This window comes from Taudactylus pleione, unplaced genomic scaffold (assembly GCF_031769625.1).
Source record: "Taudactylus pleione unplaced genomic scaffold, aTauple2 ptg000458l, whole genome shotgun sequence".
NCBI lineage: Eukaryota > Metazoa > Chordata > Amphibia > Anura > Myobatrachidae > Taudactylus > Taudactylus pleione.
The window spans coordinates 1,770,197-1,792,456 of NW_028284860.1; the positions used below are offsets into that span (position 1 = coordinate 1,770,197).

The window sequence follows — 22,260 nt, forward strand, 5'->3', positions numbered from 1 at the left end:
AGTAGTGGTACACCGTATGTAGTGCTCCTTATATAGTGCTCCCAGTAGTGGTCCTCCCTGTACAGTGCCCCTTGTGCCCCCAGTAGTAAGCCCCTTATATAGTGCCCCCAGTAGTACTCCCCCTATGCAGTGCCCCTTAAATAGTGCCCCCAGTAGTAGTCCCCCCATGCAGTGCCCCAATAGTGGTACCCCTTTTGCAGTTCCTTTTAAACAGTGGCCCCAGTTGTAGTTACCCTCCCTATGCAGTACCCCCATTATTGCCTTTTATATAGTGTCCCCAGTAGTGGTCCCCCGATGTAGTGCACCCAGTGGTAGCCCCCCCTTGTAGTGCACCTAGTAATAGTCCCCCCATTGTAGTAGTCCCCCCTTGTAGTGCCCCTACAACTAGTGCCCCCCTTGTTGTGCCTCCAAAGGAGGTTCCTCCCCCCTATGCAGTGCCCACAGTAGTAGCCCCCCCTTGTAGTGCCCCTAGTAGTAGTCCCCGTTTGTAGTGTCCCCCCTCCCAGTAGACACACATGTAATACAAATAAACAAAAAACACTTATCTGAACCATGCTCTGGCTCCTGTTCGCGCAGCCGCCATCAGCTCCCCTGTCAGTCCTCCCAGGCCACTCTGCAATATGGGAGAGACATCATGATGTCATGACGTCTCTCCCATTACCCAGTGCGGGAGCAAGAAGATGGAGCTCATGAGTGAGCTCCAGCTCGGCTCCGGCAGTGGGCTCAGCAGCCAGTGAGAGTCTGACAGACTCTCATTGGCTGCTAATTGAAACAAACACACAGCTGCCGGCGCCGGTGAGTTTGTCACTGTGTAGTGCTGACCGAACTCCGTCCGGTCAGTGCTACACGCGCGGTGCAGCTGTGTTACAGAGACACAGTCTGCCCGCGGCCCGCATGGTCGCAGCTGAGGCACCATCCACTAGGTGGCGCCCTACTCAGCTGTGTACAATGCGTATGCGTAAAACCGGCCCTGGATAAGAGCTCTCCAATCCAGATTCCATTATTAATAATGTGCTTATCATTTCATACTATAACATTTTTAAAGGTAAAGTGATGCCACTCATGCTTCAGGCATTCACTGCTATTTCAGACCAAGTTCATTTTTCATAATAGTCACTAAAGGCCAATATAACAGTTAAACATAAGAAAGGGAAGGACACGTCCAGGTGCCTCTATTATATATGTCTACTCAACATCGATGTAAAGTTGCATGCAAAATTTATTGCAAACAGGCTAAAATTACTTCTGCTATAATTCAATAATTTTAACCAGGTCTGCTTTGTGCCGTGGCGAGAGGCCCAGGAGAACAATAACAAGATCATCAATCTGGAACATTTTGATGCAGACTCCACATGTCTGTTAATACTGTTTTTGACTGATTCAATAGAATTGATTGGACCATTATGGAGGGAATGCTGAGTCACCTGGGCTTAGGTCTGACTGGGCTCAACTTCAGTCTTGCACTGTATAGGAACTCCACACCCAGGATAAAGGTAAATGGAGACTTCTCAGACCCACTCGTCATTGCTAATGGTACCAGACAGGGCTCCCCACTTTTTTTGTCCTGCGTGTTAATGCACTAGCAAGGGCAAACCCCAATATCTCTGGAGTGAGGGTGAGGGATATAGACCATAACCGGGCTCTCTTCATGGATGATCTTTTGGCTGTCATCACCAAACCTGATGTATCTTTACCAAATCTAATGACAGAGGGCCTCATTCAGAGCCGCTCGTAAGCGGCCGCTCGTTCGCTCCGAGCGAAGTTTGCCCAACTGCGCATGCGTACGGATCGTAATACGCATGCGCGAACCAGTCAGTGCGGCCGAAAATCGTTTGTTCGCAAAATAGCGAATGCCTGCTATTTTGAGTGACATGAGGAGGTGTATGTGGGTGGTAACAGGGGAAGGTGCTTGAAAACGGGGAATGGAGAACCGAACGCAGGCGTGCTTAAAGGTCAAAACGGGCGTTTTATGGGTGTGCATAATTAATACAGGAGCGTTATTGACCACGTCACTGGGTTATGTTATAGCCAGAACTGCTCGCAAAATTGTGGTAGCAAAAACCATCCACAAGAATAGCGAGCAGTTCATACGCTGGTCGATGTACTCGATTAATCTAATAAATAGCGGACATGACGTAGGATGCAAGCGGCCAGGGGACGTATTTTTTCAAAAAATTACCGCAAGTTTTGTTCGCTCGTTCAGACATAGAGGCGTGAACAGACCGCAAAGAGCGAATGGTTCATTTGAATAGCCACCCCTATTTTCTGGACGAGCGAGCGCTAATTGCGTACGTCTCTGAATCAGGCCCACAGTTTGAGATCTTTGGGAAGCTCTTTGGGAAATTTTGCAAAATCAATTATTCCAAATCAGTTGTGCTGCCCTCTTTGGGGTAATCAAAGACCTACAACAGGCATTTTCCTACATGTGGCACCCTTATACATTGGCAGGGATGCTTACCAAATGTTTCCTATTAACTCCCTGCCCATCATCAGTAAAATCCATCAGAAGTTGAGAGATTGGTATTGCAGGGGCTTCTCTTGGATAGAGTGGATAAATGTTACTAAAATTAACATCTCGTCTCACATTCAGTACCATCTGCAAACATTACTGGTTGATTCCTCAAAAGTGGTTCTTGGATCTGCACCATGTGATTAGAGACTTTGGGGCTGATTCAGAGATTGCATGTATTGCTACTGTGACTTTTTGCGGAGTCGCAGCTGCAGTAATATACAAATGATAGCTTCAGCATTCCCCTTGTTTACTAGTATGTGCGGAGAGTGCAAGCCCTGAGACACCCACTTCAATGCCCGTGAATTGGGCAACTCCTCCGGTGGTTCTGAACAATCCATAAGTGGTGCACCATCGTGATCCCCATCAACCCTTGCACCAGCAGACGCAGTGTCTCTTTCTCAACTCCGTATAAACATGGCCTCTGTGGCTGCAGCTGAGAATGCAAACGCTTTCATGTCATGTCTGCAACAAACCCATAACTGCCCCTGAGACAGATAAGATGCTTGGCTTGGGGGGGCCCCCTGCACCCAGGCCCCTAACACAAACACGTGCACACACACACACACATACACATATAGATTTGTGACTGTGGGACGGTGTACTGCACTGGCGTCACAAGGGGGTGCGGGCCGCACCTGGGTGTCACCAGCCGAGGGGTGACACCAAAGTGCTGGCTCCCCCACAGTGACAGGTGCCGGGTGCTGCATAAACGTGCAGCACTCAGCTCCTAGCACAGTGAGGGAGCCGGCACTTCAAACAGACTGGTGCCCGAGGCCAGCCTGCACCTCCCGAACCCCCGGTGTGAAAAAAAATCGGGTGTTTGGGCCGCTACACCACACCCACCCGCAAGGCCACACCCCCTTATTTGCCACGCGCAATTCAAGCCCACCGCACCGGGTGCAAAGAGAGGTAGGGATGCCACTGGGATACTGTATATCCCTTTGGTTCTTGTCATTGGTGTAATTTATTCTAGTTACCCACCAACCATCTCCCACTTCTTTTTTCCCTCTATGCCCACCACCTTTTCATTCACACTCAGTCTTTTCATTCACACTAAGCACTAAGAACACTGATAAAAAAAACATTTATAATAAACTCTTAACATGGAGTATAAATAAGGTTCTTAGTGATGTTAGTGACCCACCTGATGAGGTCACCGTGACGTAATAGGTGGGCATACATTTTTGGCCAAACATGCTAAAAACCTTAATATTTATACTCCATGTTAATTGTTAAGAGTTTATTATAAATGTTTTGAATATCAGTATTCTTAGTGCTTAGAGTATGTACTGTACCTACATTTTTTTTCCCTACATGACACTACAAGTCTTACCATGATAACACCTCTTGTGCTTAAATTAAAACTGTACCATCCCCCCTTACTTACATGTCACAAAAGTGTTACCTACACTTACTGTATGGGTGACTCGTGACATGGTTATTGGCACTGTGTATTACTCACATATATTTGTAGATATCATCTAAGAGCTATTACTTTCTATCCTTTGTCATATACTATAGTGTTCAATGTTATATGTTTTCTCTAATTGTTTCTTATGTATGTTCTTACTAAAAATGTATAAAACTTGATTGCATAATAAAGTGATTTCTTTGACTTTCTTTTATTAAAACAACCTCAAACTTCTGAATGCATTGAAATAGCACAAAGAAAAAAAAATCAGTCTTTCAGTTTAAACATGGTTTAATTTAATCGTATTTGCATTTACTCTTGTTTAACTAAAAACTTTTTTTTCAAAATAAAGAAGATACAATGAGATTCTTGTTTCTTGGATCATATTGCTATACCACCCGATACTTAGAGAGATTCCCATCACTGCATGCAGAAAGAGTTTGCTTTCAGCCATGGAAACAGATGGTGTTGCTAGGTGAGATGGGGAACTGTCATTTGTGGTGTATGTTCAGTGCACTATTTAGACAGAGCAACAGGAATGATAAAGAGAGGCGCTATACTTTCCCTTTTCTACCTGAACAATAAATAATTTATAGGCCTTTCTAAAATAAGATTCAGAACGCTTAGCTGAAAATAGCATGTGTATCTAGTAACAGAGCAATAAAGAATGCACAAATGGTTACCTTGTCAAGTTGTAGCCTTAATGTTTTCTCATGGGATATAGTCACAGTTCCATCACTCTGCTCTAGCTGTATAAGGCTCTGACATTCCCAGTGACGAGGTAATGTGTAATCTGCGTATAAGAGAGCGCAAGTTATAATACAAAGAGCATTTGCAGTTTATTATATGTCGTCATTGTGCTGAAACTTCATTAGACATGTGGAGAGCTTTCTAGGCATCAATATGCTGACGACATGACTGCAGAGTAACTGGAAGGTCACATATGCTTACATGAGTTGGACAAATACTTATGACTTTAAATTACTGTCTTGCACAACTTTTAATAAGTACATTGATAATTTATTTCATAGGCAACCTTAGGCTGCAATGGCTACAGCCATCTTAAGATAGCCAAGCTCTTAAAAGCACATAAGAGCTACAGCTCCGAAGGCCATACATGCACATTAGTACTGCTGGGTCCGATTCTGGAAATAAACTGATTGCTCAGAGCCATGATACATTGCACCGAAAAGGCGTTCCAAGCCTCCTGCATATGTGGCCATAAGGAATGTACTTTATGAGGCTTCTATATATGATATATACTTTATGAGGCTTCTATATTAATAAATAGGCCCCCCTTTAACCAAATAGTAAATCAACTGTATGGATATTACAGTACAACCAGGCTTCTGGAACAACATCATCTGCTCTAGTAGACAGGTTCTAATAACTAATTTATGTCAGATTATTAACATTTATTTATATAGCGCCAACATAGTCTGCAGTGCTTTAAATTTACATAGACAATGGGTATAGTCAATATAAACATATAGATAATAATCACTGAATAGAACTAATAAAGTCCAAAAATAAGCAAGAAAAGCTGAATTGATCTTTCACACTGTAACTAAAAACAGGAATGGAGGGTGGTGCGGTGGCAGGATGGCACACCGCCTATGAGGGGTTCAAAAGTGAGAGGGTAAAGCGTATAGAAGACAAAAAAAGAGTAGTCACCCATATGGTAGTAAATCAGGTATGTGGGGATTTGTAAAACGAGTCTAGGATTCCCAGCTCTTCCAGAAAGACTTAGAGAAGTCTCAGGTTATACTTGTCCTTTACTCTATTTAACAGAGTGGCAAAGTCTGGAAGTGATGGATAATAGGCAGTTATTTGACATTAACAGCTGAATGTATTTGTCTGTTTAATTTGTTTTGGTGACGACTCGAGTCATGGGAGGAATATTTAGTGGAACCATAAAAAAAACTTGAGAGGGCGAAATATCAATATTTAAATGGGTGCTAATGAAGATCCGCATGTCCTACCAAAATGGGCAGCTCCACCAAGTGGATGAAAGTGCTGTCTACACACCAACCCCTCCAACCAGAACTGGGGACAACAGGAACAATTGAATATAAACGTGCTGAAACATTTTACCAGTGGTACAAAAGCTTATACTGTAGCTATTTTCCTTAATTCTGACACAAGAAATTGACTTATTCAGAAGAAGCCAGAGCAAAGCTCCTATGCTGTCTCAATAGTCAGGCGATAATAATTTAACATGTAATTCATAGTCATTCATAAATAAGTCCTGGTTGTAAAAAACTGGGGCAGTTGTCTAAGACTGAGATTTATGAGGACATGAAAATGCAAATATTCCCACTGCAAATGCCTAAATTAGCAAAATGTCATGTATCTGGTAGGTTAATCAAACAATGCTTAAAATGTCACTCCTCAGTCCTCACCTGCTGTAGGGATTTATACAGATCGCAGTTTCATTTTGCTGATGGATCTTGCACGGTTTCGCACTGCACATGCTCCGAAAAAGAATCTATGGGCAATGCTGAGCTGTACGCAACTCAGTCACATTAACACTGTGTGGGCATAACTGTGTGGTAACAGGGTGTTTGCACATACTGTAGGCTAAGTTTAGTGAGAGTGAGACAGATCTCTGGCACCAGGGAAAGGGCTAGTGCAAGTGTGATTTACAACGATGACGGCTATTTCACCAAGCACATGCAGGCACAGAGATGCAGGCAGAGCGAGTGTAGTTTTTCCCAACTTTCATTCAACTCCATAGTGTGCAGCCTCTCTGATGGCCTGATTCAGCAAGGATCGCAGTTACTAATACACACCCAATCGGCTGATTGTTGTGTTGTGCGCATGTGTATGCATTGCAAGGCATGTGCGTGAACTGGCCACTGTGATCGGGTCTGTGATCATGCAGAGTGATTGACAGTAAGTGCCGTTTGTGGGTGGTGACAGGGGGTGGTCGGCGAAATGCAGGAGTGCCAGTGCTTTTCAATGCCATTGCATGGGCGTGCATAAATTAGCCACTGCGATACTGTACGCAGCCTGAAGCCTCATAGCATGCGATGAGGTTAGCAATTATTGAGGTCAGAGCTTGTACAAGTGTGCGTGAGGCTCCGATGGTACTCGATTGTACCGATGGTTTCGCAGTCTTGTTAAGAATTACGGATGTGTGTAAGGTAAAGTGGGCTTCCTTATGTTGTGCTGCAACGGCATAGCGATCGCAATGGATTAGCATGCTATCACAGTTGAACTGTGTGCGTAATCACTATTGCATTCGCAGTTGCAGCTGTGTGCGTAATTGCTTTTGCATTCGCAGTTAAGATCCGTAATGAATCAGGACCTGAATACATTTATGGTTTTAAGAGATACAAAGATAACCATTGTACTTGCTGCCTCAGACACACACCTATTATTTGCTCTATTTATTATATTCCCTCCATCCTACCTTTTATTGCTAGTTATTCCCAATGCCTGTGTCATTCTATGGAGGAAAATAACAGGTATAGAAGGTATTCTAGTAGCTAAACATGAACGATGGGCTGCTACTTATTAGCCAACATTGATTAGACACATTGTTATTTTGTGTTTAAAAGAAACCAAGGGGCAAGTCCTCTTTATACTTTCTATCAATAAACAGGGTTTCACCCCTGTGACATGACATTTCCTGCTTATGTAAGCTTGTAATGTTAGGTAGTCAAGATGGAAATAAACTGGCAATTAGAATGTACAAGCTTCTGTTAGATGAAAAAGAAAGGTACTAATCACAGCATAATTATCTCTCAGAGCAAATCACTTATGTAACAGTTGACGCAAGTAGAACATGTTTTTATCTATCCTGCATAGTGGTGCTGGAATACTGGAAAGGCGAGAGCCCTGGAAAAGATTAGGATATTCTTGCTGTTCCTGTGTGAGGTACTGTGTATTGGGGTCACTTTTGACCATCTTATCACAGCCAGCTGTCCCTCCCCACATGTTTACAGTGAGGTGATCACTAGCCCAATAAGCTAGAGGAGGGTTAACCCTTTAGAAAATCACCGCTAGAGGTTGCTAATATAAACGTCAGGTCAATTGTATCTGTTCTCTGAGTTCCAGTAACTTTGTATATGATATACCATTCTGTCTCCTCGAAACTCCTTCACCTAAGACTCAGCTCTCTTTATAAAATTTCCAGCCTACATCGGCACAAATCATGTAAAAATTGCATATGGGTTCAATCTGCACCATGTAGGGTGCAGATTGAACCCATATGCAATTTTTTCCTAACTTGAAGTATTGGTGCTCTTTAACAATATAGATCAGAGATATCTCTGGCAAAAGGCTAATTAGCACTCAGACCTCAGTCCACATTTTGGCCACCCGGAAAAGTAGGTAGGTCTTCCGCATCCTCCTCCACTGCCCGGATCTCCCCGCTTGCACCCCTCTCCACCTCGTCACCCCTCAGAGCACACGGGACACAAGTGTATCGATGATGTAATTCACAGTGAATGTAATAACTTTTTAAGTTTTCAGTGGGAAAAGTCTGCACAGATCGTGTAATGTATAGCATTACCGCCTCAGAGAAATTAAGTTGTTGGTGCGATGGAGTTTGTATATTCTACATGCAGATTTCCTCCGGGTGCTCAGTATTCCTCCTACAATGCAAAAATATACTGATAGGTTAACTGGCTTCCTACAAAACAATTACCCTAGTGTGTGTGTGTATGTATGTGTACATGTGGTAGGCAATATAGAGTGTAAGCTCCACTGGGGCAGGGACTGATGTAAATGGTTGCACTTGTCATGCAGCAGCCAAATAGTAGTACACCAGTCCAGGGTCTTGGTATATGTTGCACAGCTAGTTTTATTAGCAGCACAAAAATAAACAAAGCATAAAATAAATCCTGGCCTGTCCAGCTCTAACTAAACAAAATGATCCATCTCTCATAGTGGAAGGACTTGTCATCCCTCTCACATAACAGAAGTCTTTTGCACAACACTTACATTCAGTAATCACAGTGTCTCTCAACAGGCCTCTGACCTGTTCCCCAGGCAGTGAGAGACGGACTCAGAAATGACACACCCATTATCAGCCTCTTGCAGGTGGTCTTCTGGTAATCAAGGCTGCTAATCAGCTTCTGTCTGCCAAAAAGAAGCTAAAAACGTGGGGCATATATACAGTCAGGTGCATAAATATTGGGACATTGACAGAATTTTCATATTTTGGCCTCTATTCACCACCACAATGGCTTTGAAATGAAACAAACAAGATGTGCTTTAACTGCAGACTTTCAGATTTAATTTGAGGGTAATTACATCCAAATCAGGTGAACGGTGTAGGAATTACAATGGTTTCTATATGTACCTCTCACTTTTTAAGGGGCCAAAAGTAATGGGACTATCAACTCAGAAGCTATTTCATGGACAGGTGTGGGCTATTCCCTCGTTATTTCATTATCAATTAAGCAGGTAAAAGGTCTGGAGTTGATTCTAGGTGTGACATTTGCATTTGGAAGCAGTTGCTGTTGACTCTCAATATGAGATCCAAAGAGCTGTCTCTATCAGTGAAGCAAGCCATCATTAGGCTGAAAAATCAAAACAAACCCATCAGAGAGAAAGCAAAAACATTAGGTGTGGCCAAATCAACTGTTTGGAACATTCTTAAAAAGAAAGAACACACCAGAGAGCTCAGCAACACCAAAAGACCCGGAAGACCACGGAAAACAACTGTGGTGGATGACAGAAGAATTATTTCCCTGGTGAAGAAAAACCCCTTTGCAACAGTTGGCCAAATCAAGAACACTCTCCAGGAGGTAGGTGTTTATGTGTCAAAGTCAACAATCAAGAGAAGACTTCGCAAGAGTGAATATAAAGGGTTCACCACAAGATGTACTCCACAGCCTTTTATGGGAACTGTGGTGTGTATGCAATTTACCAAACTGTGATAAGCTATTCTTATTGCAGTTTGTGGAAAAAAAAATACAATCTTATGCTAGTACAAGGCCACCTGAGATGCAAAGAGCCTTTTCCACTCCCAGACATACTTCTAATGATACTCCCCCCATTGTTGTGTGTATTACTTCTGTTGACCAATTACATGAAATCACTTACTGGGCCTGCGCTGTTTTACTACTGCTCTTCTACTGCTGCTTACCTCTTCAGACAAGCTTATCAAATTCCTGAACCATCCACATAACCTCCATAAGATATTTTATCCAGTTACCACCCCTCTACACAGTTCACACAAAACTTACATATTCTCTTTCTGGTGTGTTTGCAATTTACCAAACTGTGATAAGCTATTCTTATTGCAGTTTGTGAAAAAAAAATACAATCTTATGCTAGTACAAGGCCACCTGAGATGCAAAGAGCCTTTTCCACTCCCAGACATACATCTAATGATACTCCCCCCATTTTTGTGTGTATTACTTCTGTTGAAGAACCCACTGACCGCAGGCCAACATTGCTGTGTGACTATTTACTAAGCAGTGTTAAGAGACAGAGTGAAAAGTGATAAGGTGCCAGCCAATCAGCTCCCAACTGTCATTTTTCTAACACAGCCTGTGTGATGGCAGTTAGGAGTGGATTGGCTGGCACCTTATCACTTTTCACCCTGTCTCCTAACACTGCTTAGTAAATAGACCCCTAGATCATATATCTCACCAAGAACCTTTTACCTTAGCATACCTCCCAACATGACCCTCTCCAGGAGGGACACAATGCTCTGGTCCTGGACTTCCCTGGTAAGAGGTGGGGCTGCAGCGCAGTTCAAAAGTCAAATAGGGGAGTCACACCAACTGTCATTTCACACGCTGCCAAACATCACTGGCTGGGACTCACTGGGAGTTGGTGTGACTCCCCTATTTGAGTTTTGGACTGTACTACAGCCCCACCTCTGGAGCCTCCACCAATTATAAACTACCAGGGAAGTCCAGGACCAGAGCATTGTGTCCCTCCTGGAGAGGGTCATGTTGGGAGGTATGCCTTAGCAATCTGACTGGACCAATTTGTAGCACCTATCCTCATGTATCAAATTCCTCTATTGCTTTAGATTGCACACTGTCTGTCTGTTATTACCCATTCTCGTCTTATCACAGAATATGTTGGTACTATATAAATAAATGTTAAAAAATAGTAAATAAATGAAGCCATATATCCAGTTTATATATTCCAAGCAACCTTATGTGAGCTGATGCTGTGATTTGAACAGCAGATAATTTATGTATATGCATTCTATGTTGTAGAGTGGTAAATATTAATGCATGAAATAAATCTAATTACGATGTGTTTTATTTTTACTCTTATATAACATATTTAATTATTGGGTGAGGGGAATGAATCTATCACCATTGCAGCATTTGGCACAGACTACCCTATATAAATGTTTCCATCTATGGGGCTGGCATGTTGCCATAGTAACAGCAGGCATAAAAGCTTTTATACTAGTGCCCAAGATCTGCAATGATGGTAGTATTGCTAAGTTACTATGGCAACCAAGTGCATCACAAAATTCAGAATGAGAGTGTTTAGGAATCATATTAATGCTTCACATGTGATAAAAGATAAACATGTTACAATAATGCATTCCTGACAACATTTATAAATGATTTCCAGAGACACCGCACCAAATGCAGTTCAGCAATTTCAGACTTTGGTGTACTACAACCCCCATCAGGACACGTTTATTGAACTTCAATTTATTGTGATTTTTTTTGTTTTGGCTTTTAAATGCCCCCATATAAAAATGTCAAATATATAAGGCCTACACAATAGGGATAGACAAGGAAATCAGAATCACTATGAATGTTGTTCAGTATAAAAAAAATGGGGACTGTCCTTGGATATCAGTTGACAACTATGAATAATTCAACATGAATGATAAAAGAAGGGAATGATAACTGCTGAGAAATGTTACACGGATCACCAGTGGTATTTATATGGTGATATAAAGGGAGCAACAGAATGGTAATGGAAAGGAAGGGGTCTCTGTAGCATTATATTGTTTTACTGCAGAAGCAGATCTAATTAATCGATAGCCAGCTCTGTCTCACTAGTCTCTTTATGTAACTGAGCCCAGCACAGAGCTGGTGACCTTTCTTCTGGTGTTACACAAGTCATTGATTATCCCAACTACTTAGAAGCTACCAGGAGTCTTAATGAAATGTGGTAGACACTAGTTTCATCCATAACCCTTTCACTGCAGTGTAGCTGTCAGTGCATGACTGTGGAGAGGCCGGGTATTACTTGTCATCCCACTCACTCTAGCAGGGTCTATACACAGGGTCTGTATATTTCACCTTAGGAGACAATACAAAATAACTGAAATAAATATGCATTAAGTCAATGCTATATTATTATGTAAAGGCAAATATAGTTAAACATAATATGCTCATTAATCTTTATGTTTATTACTTGAGATTTTAAACAGCTGCTGAATATTTACACTATGGTCAATTGATCCATTTAATGTATATCATTTAGGTACAACTTACGGTTCAATACACTGCGCTGTCTTTAGTTTCCGCAAATATAGTTAAGCATAAGCCTGCCTAGCTGGCCAGTAAGTGCAGGCTATTAGCTGCGTGAGCTCCGTCATTAAGCCAGTAATATGAAAAAGCTTACTGCAGTGCATAGTATTACTGTAGGACACCCTCTAATAGAGTGAAGGGAGGGTTGCTTTATTTGGGTAGCCAGGGCCATCCATGAAATTAGCCTAAAATCCGCATAAAAATATCACACAGCTCACATTTTTGAAAACCAGTATGGGAAACACTTGTGATATAGTTTTGCCGAATAGAGCGTCCTTCTGAAAGATGCTTATTAGACAAGTTGGTGTGAAAATGGAGGACTAGCTGAATATTCTGTGACACAGGCCTATATTGTACTGTGACTGCCTCTACAAAGCAGTGTCCACGTTTGTTTCCTTGCTCCCATCTATCTAGAATTGATGCCATATAAAACCAATCAATTTGATTAAGTATGATTACATTTTCCATTACTATGGTAAATGATGATGGTTGTCGCTGTCATTAGGGACGTTTGCTGTAAGTTAGACTGTTGTTGAAGTGCCCAAAAATAAATAACAATCACTTCACGCTTACTAGGTAACAAAAATGAAATAAATACATAAGAGCTGTACATATTAGTTAATAAGAGCAATATATGGGACAATGTAACGACTTCAGCTAATGATGTTAAGAATGTCTGGTGTTACGAGGAGTCTTGGGTACATATATGAAGCTGCAGAACTGAAACATATCTTTTTATACTGTATACTTGCAGTTAGTATATTATTCTTTATAATATGTAAATATTCCTAATGAATACTTATGAAAACTCAAAGTTTATATAAATACAGTTTACTGGAGTTTATAAGTGTAGAATAATATTAGTATAATTTGCTGCTTACCTAGTCGTGCGTGGGTATCTGAATAATACGGTACGCGCATTAATGCCAATAAAGATGATGCAACCAAACACTGTTCTCCCTGTAATTTGTAAGATTGCTGAAGTGGTAAAGTGAGTCTAACTCATATTTGCCTACTTTTGAAAAAGCATTTCAGGGAGATTGTGGAAGCAACACCTATGAGCGCACGTTAAATTGGGCGTGTATTGCTACAGCTGAGAGGCGTGTCATAAAACAACTTACATCCGAATGTAAATGAGCCCCAAAGCAGTTATTAAGATCTACTTATTGATAAAAACACACTGATACTTATCAGAAAATGCATGTAGTCATATGGATCATTGTGCCTTATAACCAATGCAGGGAAATTATACTATGAGATCCCATTGAATGTACATATATTTGTTTATATAACTACTACATATTGGGGTAAGATGAATCAGGGAGATTGTTAGACTGTTCAGGGAGTCAGGGAGATTGCTGCTATTTCAGAGAGTCTCTCTGACAATCAGGGAGAGTTGGCAAGTATGGTCTAACTCTGTCACCAATACAAGTACAGTATTAAATATGCATTTGTTTTTCTGCTTGACACAAGCTAGAAGTGGTGGGAACTTTGTATTATACCAGTATTATACCAGCCCTACTACATTTTAGACTGAAAACTCTTTGGCAACTTTCCCTTAACCGTTTGCATGGTACATACAGGAACATCCCTTGACATACTTCCATACATAGTGCACATACCTCTCACTATCAGCAGCTCATGGTTGGGTGTTGGGAGAAGCTGTAAGCCTTCCGACCATGACTTTGACTTTGGGAAGTGTCGAAAAAGGCTGCGGATTTTTTTCGTCACGACTCCGAAGCATGCAGCCGAAGTCTCCGTCCTCCGATGTGCCATTCCAGTGTTGTATCCTACTCACTGAATTCGACCCACACAGATCTCCATAAAAGAGAGGGTGCTATTCCTGTGCATTGCCATTGTGATCCCTTAACAGAGAAAGCAATGGGCAATGTAACAAATAAACAGCAAGTATCTTCGAAGGGAGGTGAAAGGCAATAATCAATGTAGAGAACATCAAAAGGCTTCTTATAGTAATGAAAGTGATATCTTTTGCTTATAAGACTGTGCTTTGGAAAAAGGGTATTTGAGTAAAGATTCTGTAATCCCTGTCACCGCAGTCAATAGGTAAACAGAAATGAAATACAGGCAGAAAACAGCTACTGGGTTGCACTGGCTCATGGACAGATTTCTCAGCCAAGTTTCACATCCCTCTGTCTTCTCTCTACCAGCTCTAGGAAAAAAAAAAACTTTCTATTTCTGTAGGATAAGATAAAAAGGTGGAGTGTCTGTAACCTAAAACCATGCAGTGATACACAGGGAGCAATGTGCACACTCTCTCTCCCCCTTCACACTGACAAATATCTTCAGTTTTTCAATCAGTTCACTCCTGTAACCCCTTAGTAGCAAAATGTGCCAACAGCATATCGTGCCACCCACAGCCCCGGTACACATTATTGGCACCACACCTAGCCAATACTCATATAGATTCTAGTAGTGAACTTCCTTTCTGGCTTCTTTAAAAAATAAATTAAAAAAAGCTGAATTGTAAATTATACATAATGACTGTGGGGCTTTTCAGAATCTTTCCGACAGAGGGCCTGATTCAGACCGTTTGTTATATGCATGCGCTCGCAAGCGGCCCGATGTTCTGCGTACGTGCATGCGCAAGCTTCGTTCTGCGCGTGCGCGAACTACTCAGTGCGATCGCATACCGCTTGCTCGCCCAGCAAAGGCAGCCTAGAATAATGAGTGACAGGAGAGACCGTTTGTGAGTGGTAGCAGGGGCAAGACACTAATAACGGGGGGTTGGAGATGCGGACGCAGGCACGCCCTGGTGTTTCAACGCCGTTTTTGAGGCGTGCATAGTACACTTCACTTACCATTTTTTTAGACTGAATTCCTCGCCATGCTTGCTTTAGGGTAAAGCTACCTCAAGCACTGCGTTCACATCCGATGGTGCTCGATGTACCAATGTTTTAATACACTTCCTGGAGATGACGTTGCTGGTGGGCGGCTCTGCCTGTGCGATTGGGCGTACGCATATACAAAGTGGCAGCATGCTAAGACATGATGGGCGTGCTTATGCCTTAGTGAGCGATTGCTTCCCATGGCGTCACTTTGAAAAATTTGCATACGCATCTAGCGAGCGTACGCAGATAGCAACTGGGTCTGAATCAGGCCCAGAGTCTTTACATTACCATCCACAGCTATTTCTTTATTCATGGAAACTAACACAATGTATCATGGGCAGGTTTGGCTCCAGAGCACTAAACAGCATTCATGTGAGAGGTGGATCCTTGTGTAGTGTAGCCATGCACTTACTGCGCTCCACACACTCTCACCTTCAGGCGGCTGTGCTTTTGAAGAACGTCCTGGAATGCAGGTCAGATTACTCTCTGAAAAAGACACAGATGTTAGGACTAGGCAACTATATGGTGGTAAGACATCAACAAGACAAACACAACAAAGAGGGCACCATAGTACCCAGACTAGATAAAGTTATCACTGGCACTGGTCTCAGACCTTAGTTTTCACCCATGCGTATCTGCACTATACTTACCCACTTTAATTAACTCCACTTCGGGAGAAGCCGGTAGAGGAGATGTACCTTTGGGGGACAGGGACGGGCTCTCCATGTCATTAGGTCCTGCCACCCAAAATGCTGTGATTCATGAGTGCATGAGAAGGGGACGGAGCTAGAAAAGTGATTTGCATCATTTTAGCCTCACTCCTCCATATGGACCCACTTTTTTCCCATATAATCTACCCATCCTGCCCACTTCACTAGGAAGTGGATGGGAAGCAGGTGATCTGCTGACTCTTCCGAGGGTACAGGAAACTACGTAAAAAATCGCAAGCCTCCTGCAACTTCTGGGAGAGTAAGTAAGTATGAAACCATGCTGTTACTGACTAACTGACAACTCTGCCGGCTTCTGGGAATGCCCTGAGGGAAGGACAGACAAGGGAACCCACAATTGGTCTCCCCTAGCACCCACGTGCATTGGACAGACCTGGTCTAGACCGAAAGAAACACAAGAACAACACTCACTAGGGACTTGTCACTTTGATGGATGGGTCATGGCCTCAATACTTGCAAACAGACACAACCATAGCCAGGGCAGACTGGGACTAAAAATAGGACCTGGCATTTAAAGCACACAGGCCCAGCTCTCGTTCCACTTCTTAGTCTATGCTCTTACAAATATAGTTAATATTAAAACAACATACATGTAGACATCATACTCTTTATTAAAATACACACAACAGAGCACATCCTGCAGGGGATTTGAACATGTGCCATAGTCAGACATTTGGTTGGTTCCAGTGCTTAAAGTGGTCCTAGAGACGTGGTGGAACTCACCCCCCACCCCTCCGTCCTCGGCGCTTTTTTAATAAAGGGACGCAGCAAAAAGGGGGCGTGGTCTCAAAAGAAAGGGCGTGGTCACACAATAGTATCCCCAATTCAAATTATGCCACACACTAGCACAATCTTATTCACATTACACTGCACAGAGTGCCCCTGATTCACATTACACCACATATTAATGTGTCCCTTATTCATGTTATGACACACAGTAGTGCCCCTTTTTCACAATACACACATCAGTGCCCCTTATACACAATGCCCACAGTAGTAGTGCCCCTAATACACATAATGCCCACAGCAGTAGTGCCCCTTATGCAATGCCCCCAGTAGTGGTGCCCCTTATGCAGTGTCCCCAGTAGTGGTGCCCCTTATGCAGTGCCCCCAGTAGTGGTGTCCCTTATGCAGTGCCCTCAGGAGTGGTGCATCTTACGCAGTGCCCCCTATGCAATGCCCCCTTTAGTAGTGCCCCCATTAGTAGTGCCTCAGTGGTAATGCCCCCATTAATAATGCCCGCAGTGGTAATGCCCCCATTAGTAGTGGCCCCAGTAGTAATGCCCCCTGTACTAGTGCCCCAGTAGTGTCCCCAGTAGTAATGCCCCCTGTAGTAGTGCCCCCAGTAGTAGTGCTCCGCAGTAGTAATGCCCCCAGTAGTGATACCCCCTAGTGCCCCCAGTAGTATTGCACCTAGTAGTTCCACCAGTAGTAATGTCCCTTACACAAAAAGAAAGAGTAACACACGATACTTACCTTAAGCCTCGCTCTTGCATCCACAGCCATCAAACTGGATGCTCCTCGGAACTATGGTAGAGACATTATGACGTCTTTCCCATAGAGCCCAGTGAGGGAGCTGGAAGCCGGAGGTCAGGAGTGAATTCCAGCCTCCAGCTGCCGCTGTAGGGAATGAGCCAGGTGCCCGCTGGTAACAAATTCTCAACTTCCTGCACTGCAGGGCTGACTGGCTGGGTAAGGTGGGCTGGAGGAGGCAGAACTGGTGCCGCCTCCAAATAAACTGATGGAACTCAGTTCTGCCCCATTCCGGACCACTTTAACCCCTGGTTGGTTTTGTTAGGTAAAGCTGACACTTCATTGGTGTAGATCACACACAAAGAAAAAGGAAAACATTTTCTCAATTGACTAAGCCTTAGCTTAGCAGTTGTTGAGGATTAGTGTTCTCTGTAGGAATTTTTTAGGGAAAGAATGCTGAACACAGAGGACACATTGATGCACACCAAAGCAGAGCTTTGGTGCCGCCATCCACAACTGAAGCACGGAGAGTCAAAATAAACAGGTGCGGGATTGCTGGAAAGGGGCGAGACCCCCAATTCAAATTATGCCACACAGTAGTGCCCCTTAGTCACATTACACCGCACAGTAGTGTCCCTTCGTCACATTACACTGCACAGTAGTGCCCCTCTATTCACGTTATGCCACACAAAGACCATTCACTTTTATGCCACACTGTAGTACTCCTTATAAACATTATGCCACACAGCAGCGGTTGGAACCAAATACACACGGTTGCTCCCGGAGATCCCCCTCAACAGCACTGGCCAGACTGGCCCATCTAACCATCGGCCCTTATGGTACCTGCCAGAATTGCCAGATAGGCAGTCTGGACCTGAGCACAGCCCAGCCCCACAGCTGCATTACACTAGCCCTAGTCTCTGGATCAATGTACCACCTACAACAGCCTAACTATATAACAAACACCAGGGCCCTACAGTGCTAATTGACACTAGTGTAGCAAGAATGTTAACAACAGGTTGGGTGTAATATAAAACCTATCATTAACACTTTACTACCATATTCTCCAATAACATAGACACAACTATGACAGCAGTCTCCCTTTAATGGGGACCTTGCTGCTGGGAGAACTAGTGAATAGGTAACAAAGTGTGTCCCTGGACACTGGGGACGATATGCATATCACTTGGTATGTAATGCAAAGGGATCTACTCCTCTACGTCCCCCCAACTGTGTGCGCATGCCAAATGCGCGCAAGCCAAAAATAGGCGTGATCACATGCCACAAGGGGCATGGTCACTGAAAATAGGGGAGTGTCAACATGACATGCCCCCATTTCTCGTCACTCTGGGAACATTCCTTTCCATTCCATATGCACCTTACCTATATGGGGAACCTCTGAAGAAATGTATCACAAATGGGCAGATGGCGTCTTCAGTCAGTATTGCCTGTTTGTGTAGGAATATTACCATGGTCATCATCATACAACAAGCTATACCAACAGCTCCACCCTGTGTCATCTCTCAGCCACACCATCTCCCCCCTGCATCTCTCAGCCACACCATCTCCCCCTTCGTCTCTCAGCCACAATATCATCTTCTCTCTGCGTCTCTCAGCGGAATCGGTATGATTTACCACCGGCCGCATGGCCGGAGGTTCAAATCCTGACAGCGTAAGCCCAGCAGTGAAGATCCCGACAGGTAAGTCTATTTTCTATTTATTAACCTAACCTCCCCCCCTAACCCTAACCCTCTCTTAGTGGTGCCTAACCCTAATCTCCCCCCAAGTGCCTAACCCTAACCCACCTCTAAGTGCCTAAACCTAACCCCCCCTTCCCCGCAGCCTAACCCAAAGTCTCCCAAAGGGGTGCCTAACCCTAACCTCCCCACGTGGGTACCTAACCCTAACCCCCCTTTCCCTAGCCTAACCCTAACCTCCTGGGTAATCAGTAAGCCTGGTGTCAGGCTACCGGTGTAGGTCTAATGACAGGCATCGGGATTTTTCGACACCTGTTATTAGACACTTGCCGGGATTAGATAGTCGGGAAGCCGGCGGTCGGGATTTTGTCCGTCGGCTTCTCGACTGATTCCCCTCTCAGCCACACCATCTCCCCCCTGCATCTCTCAGCCACACCATCATCTCCTCCCTGCATCATCTCTCAGCCACACCATCATCTCCACGCTGCATCATCACTCAGCCGTAAACATTATCTCCACTCTGTGTCTCACAGCCACACCATCATCTCCACCTTGTGTCATCTCACAGCACACTATCATCCCCCCTGCTTCTCTCAGTCACATTATCATCTCTTCCCTGCGACATCTCTGTTACATCATCATCTCCCTGCATCATCTCTCAGCCACACCATCATCTCCTCCCTGCGTCGTCTCTCAGCCACACCATCATCTCCCCTTGCGTCTCTAAGCCACACCATAACATTCTGCCTGTGTTTCTCACCATCCCCCTTCACTCTGTGTCTCTCAGCCTCTCCCTTCACTCTGTATATCTCAGTCTCCCCCTCTCTTCACTCAAACAGCCTCCCCCTTTCATTTTGTGTCTCTCTGTGCCCCCCCTTCATTCTGTGTCTCTCTGTGCTCCCCCCCTTCATTATGTGTCTCTCCCATCCTCATTCTGTGTCTCTCTGTGTCCCCTCTCCCTTCTTTCTCTCTGCCCGCCCCCCTTCCCTGGTAACTGCCACCTGCCCTCACCTCTGCCTTCTGTCTGGATGAGGTGCAGATGGTGAGGACAGGCAGGCGCCGAGGCTATTCTTCCCAGTAGGACAGGGAGCATGGCTGTACTTCCCAGCAAGGTGGGAGGTGCAGTCATGTCACCAAGCACCTTGGGCCTTGATGAATCTATGGTGGGTGGTACTGGGAGCTGTGTTATTCCTCCTCATATATCACTGAATGGTCCCCTCCCCCTATATAATAATAATACCACATATCAGTGTGTGCTAAGAGCTGTGTTATTCCCCCTCATATATCACTGTATAGTCTCCCCCTATATAATAATAGCACATATCAGTGTGTGCTTGGAGCTGTGTTTTCACCCTCATATATCACTGAACAGTCCCCTCCCCCTATATAATAATAAAATATTATAAACAAAACACTTTACCTGGCTCCAGCTGTGTCAGTAATGTCTACGTTAAAATGGAAGCTAAAGCTCCTGTGGCCCCGCCCCCTCTGCTCTGTGACTGGGAGACACAGAGGTCACCGGTCACCGTACATGAGGACACCATTAGACTTTATTTCTATTACCAGGGCAGGGGCTAGGGTGTTTGGTGTCCCCCTGCAAACTGTAAATTTGCACCCTTATATAATCAGCATTCACACATGTTTAATACAGGAGTAAATGGGTTCATTGGTAAAGTGTCTGACTACAAAGTGTGGGATTTGAATCCCAGGTTTGACTGCATTTTAAATTAAGGAGACCGTGATGTAGCTTCATTAAGTTAGAATTCACATGCTTTCATTGAAGTAGCAAATGGCTCCATTGGTAAGTCATATTCACATTTCAAAGTACAGTCATAGTTGGGACTCAAACCTGTCACCTCATGCTTTGCAGTCAGACAGCTCACCAATGGAGCCACCTGCTATTACAGGCAAGGAAGCCTGTGAATTCTGACTATATCAAGCTACTTCACATCCTCCTTAATTTAAAACACAGTCATACCTAGGATTCGAACTGAACACCTCATACGTTACAGTCAGGCACTTTACCAATGGAGCCATTTGCTACTTCAATGAAAGCATGTGAATTCTAACTTAATGAAGCTACATCATGGTCTCCTGAATAAGGGGAGGAGATGTGATCAGACGCAGAGAGGAGATGCCGGGACTCACAGAGCAGGAAGCTACATTGCCGGTGCAGGGTGGAAGGCGCCTCTCCAGCCTGATGCCTCCCTGCAATGCATACGCCGCTTACCGCATTGCACCTGCCCTGTCTGTTAACTCAATTGATGAAGCTGTGAGCATCAGGTGCAGGTGACTGCTAGTTACAGGATGTCCTTCCTACTTTGTGCCGCCTGATTGGCTACTCACTCCTACCAATGACCGCACTGAGGGGAATGAAATGAGTATGGTCACTATGATAAGGGAGGTGGGGCAGACAGTAGACATAGCCACAACATTATGAGTAGGACGGAGCGTGGTTATTTAGAGGGACATTTCTTGTATAAGGGCAACTTCTGGATGACAGTATAAGGGCACGCTGCCCTGGCTGGCAGTGCCCCCTCTGATGGGCCTGCCATGGCCTAGTTACGCCACTGCTCAAGGGCCTGGTGCACAATATACTTACACACACATATGCAGGGGTACCTCCTCATCATTTACAGGCCTAGATGCCTTTTTCAGTGTAACAGGCTTAGTGCCTACTACACACATAAACAGGCCACACTCCATTTTTGGTGGGGAATAGGCATCATGGTTATGACAGCAAGATGAAGGGAAAGGCTTATGTGGGAGCCACTATGTAGGAGCCAGCTCTCATGGTCCTAATGCTCGAAGTTATCCATGCAGCACCGGCCTAGTGCTTGGATCAAATGTGTATGCAGGCCTAGTACCAGAGTTATGTTGGGAATACCCTGGTGGCCTAATGTAAGGTTATACCAACTGGGTTCATATCAGATCCAGTAATTCCTGGCTTCACCATTGTACACTGCATTTCCCAGGCTGTCTCCAGTACTCAGTGAGGATCACATGCGAGCTTTAATTGGACTTCCAGAGCAGTACACACCATTGTACCCAGTATTCCCTGGGCTGTCTCCAGTACTCAGTGTGGTTTATTTCTTTACTCTTCAGCCTTCATTTGT

The 22,260-nt window shown here is 44.1% G+C and overlaps 1 protein-coding gene across 1 annotated transcript in view; it reads right to left on the minus strand.

Annotated features, from left to right (window-relative positions):
- Positions 1-14,173, minus strand: part of RASSF5 (Ras association domain family member 5) — a 118,125-nt gene extending 103,952 nt beyond the window's left edge. Inside the window, exons 1-2 of the mRNA XM_088448562.1 lie at positions 14,020-14,173; positions 4,607-4,716 (exon numbers count right to left, since the gene is read on the minus strand). Of these exons, the coding sequence (XP_088304688.1) occupies positions 4,607-4,716; positions 14,020-14,173 (264 nt within the window). The remainder of the gene's footprint in view (positions 1-4,606; positions 4,717-14,019) is intronic.
- Positions 14,174-22,260: the final 8,087 nt, after the last annotated feature.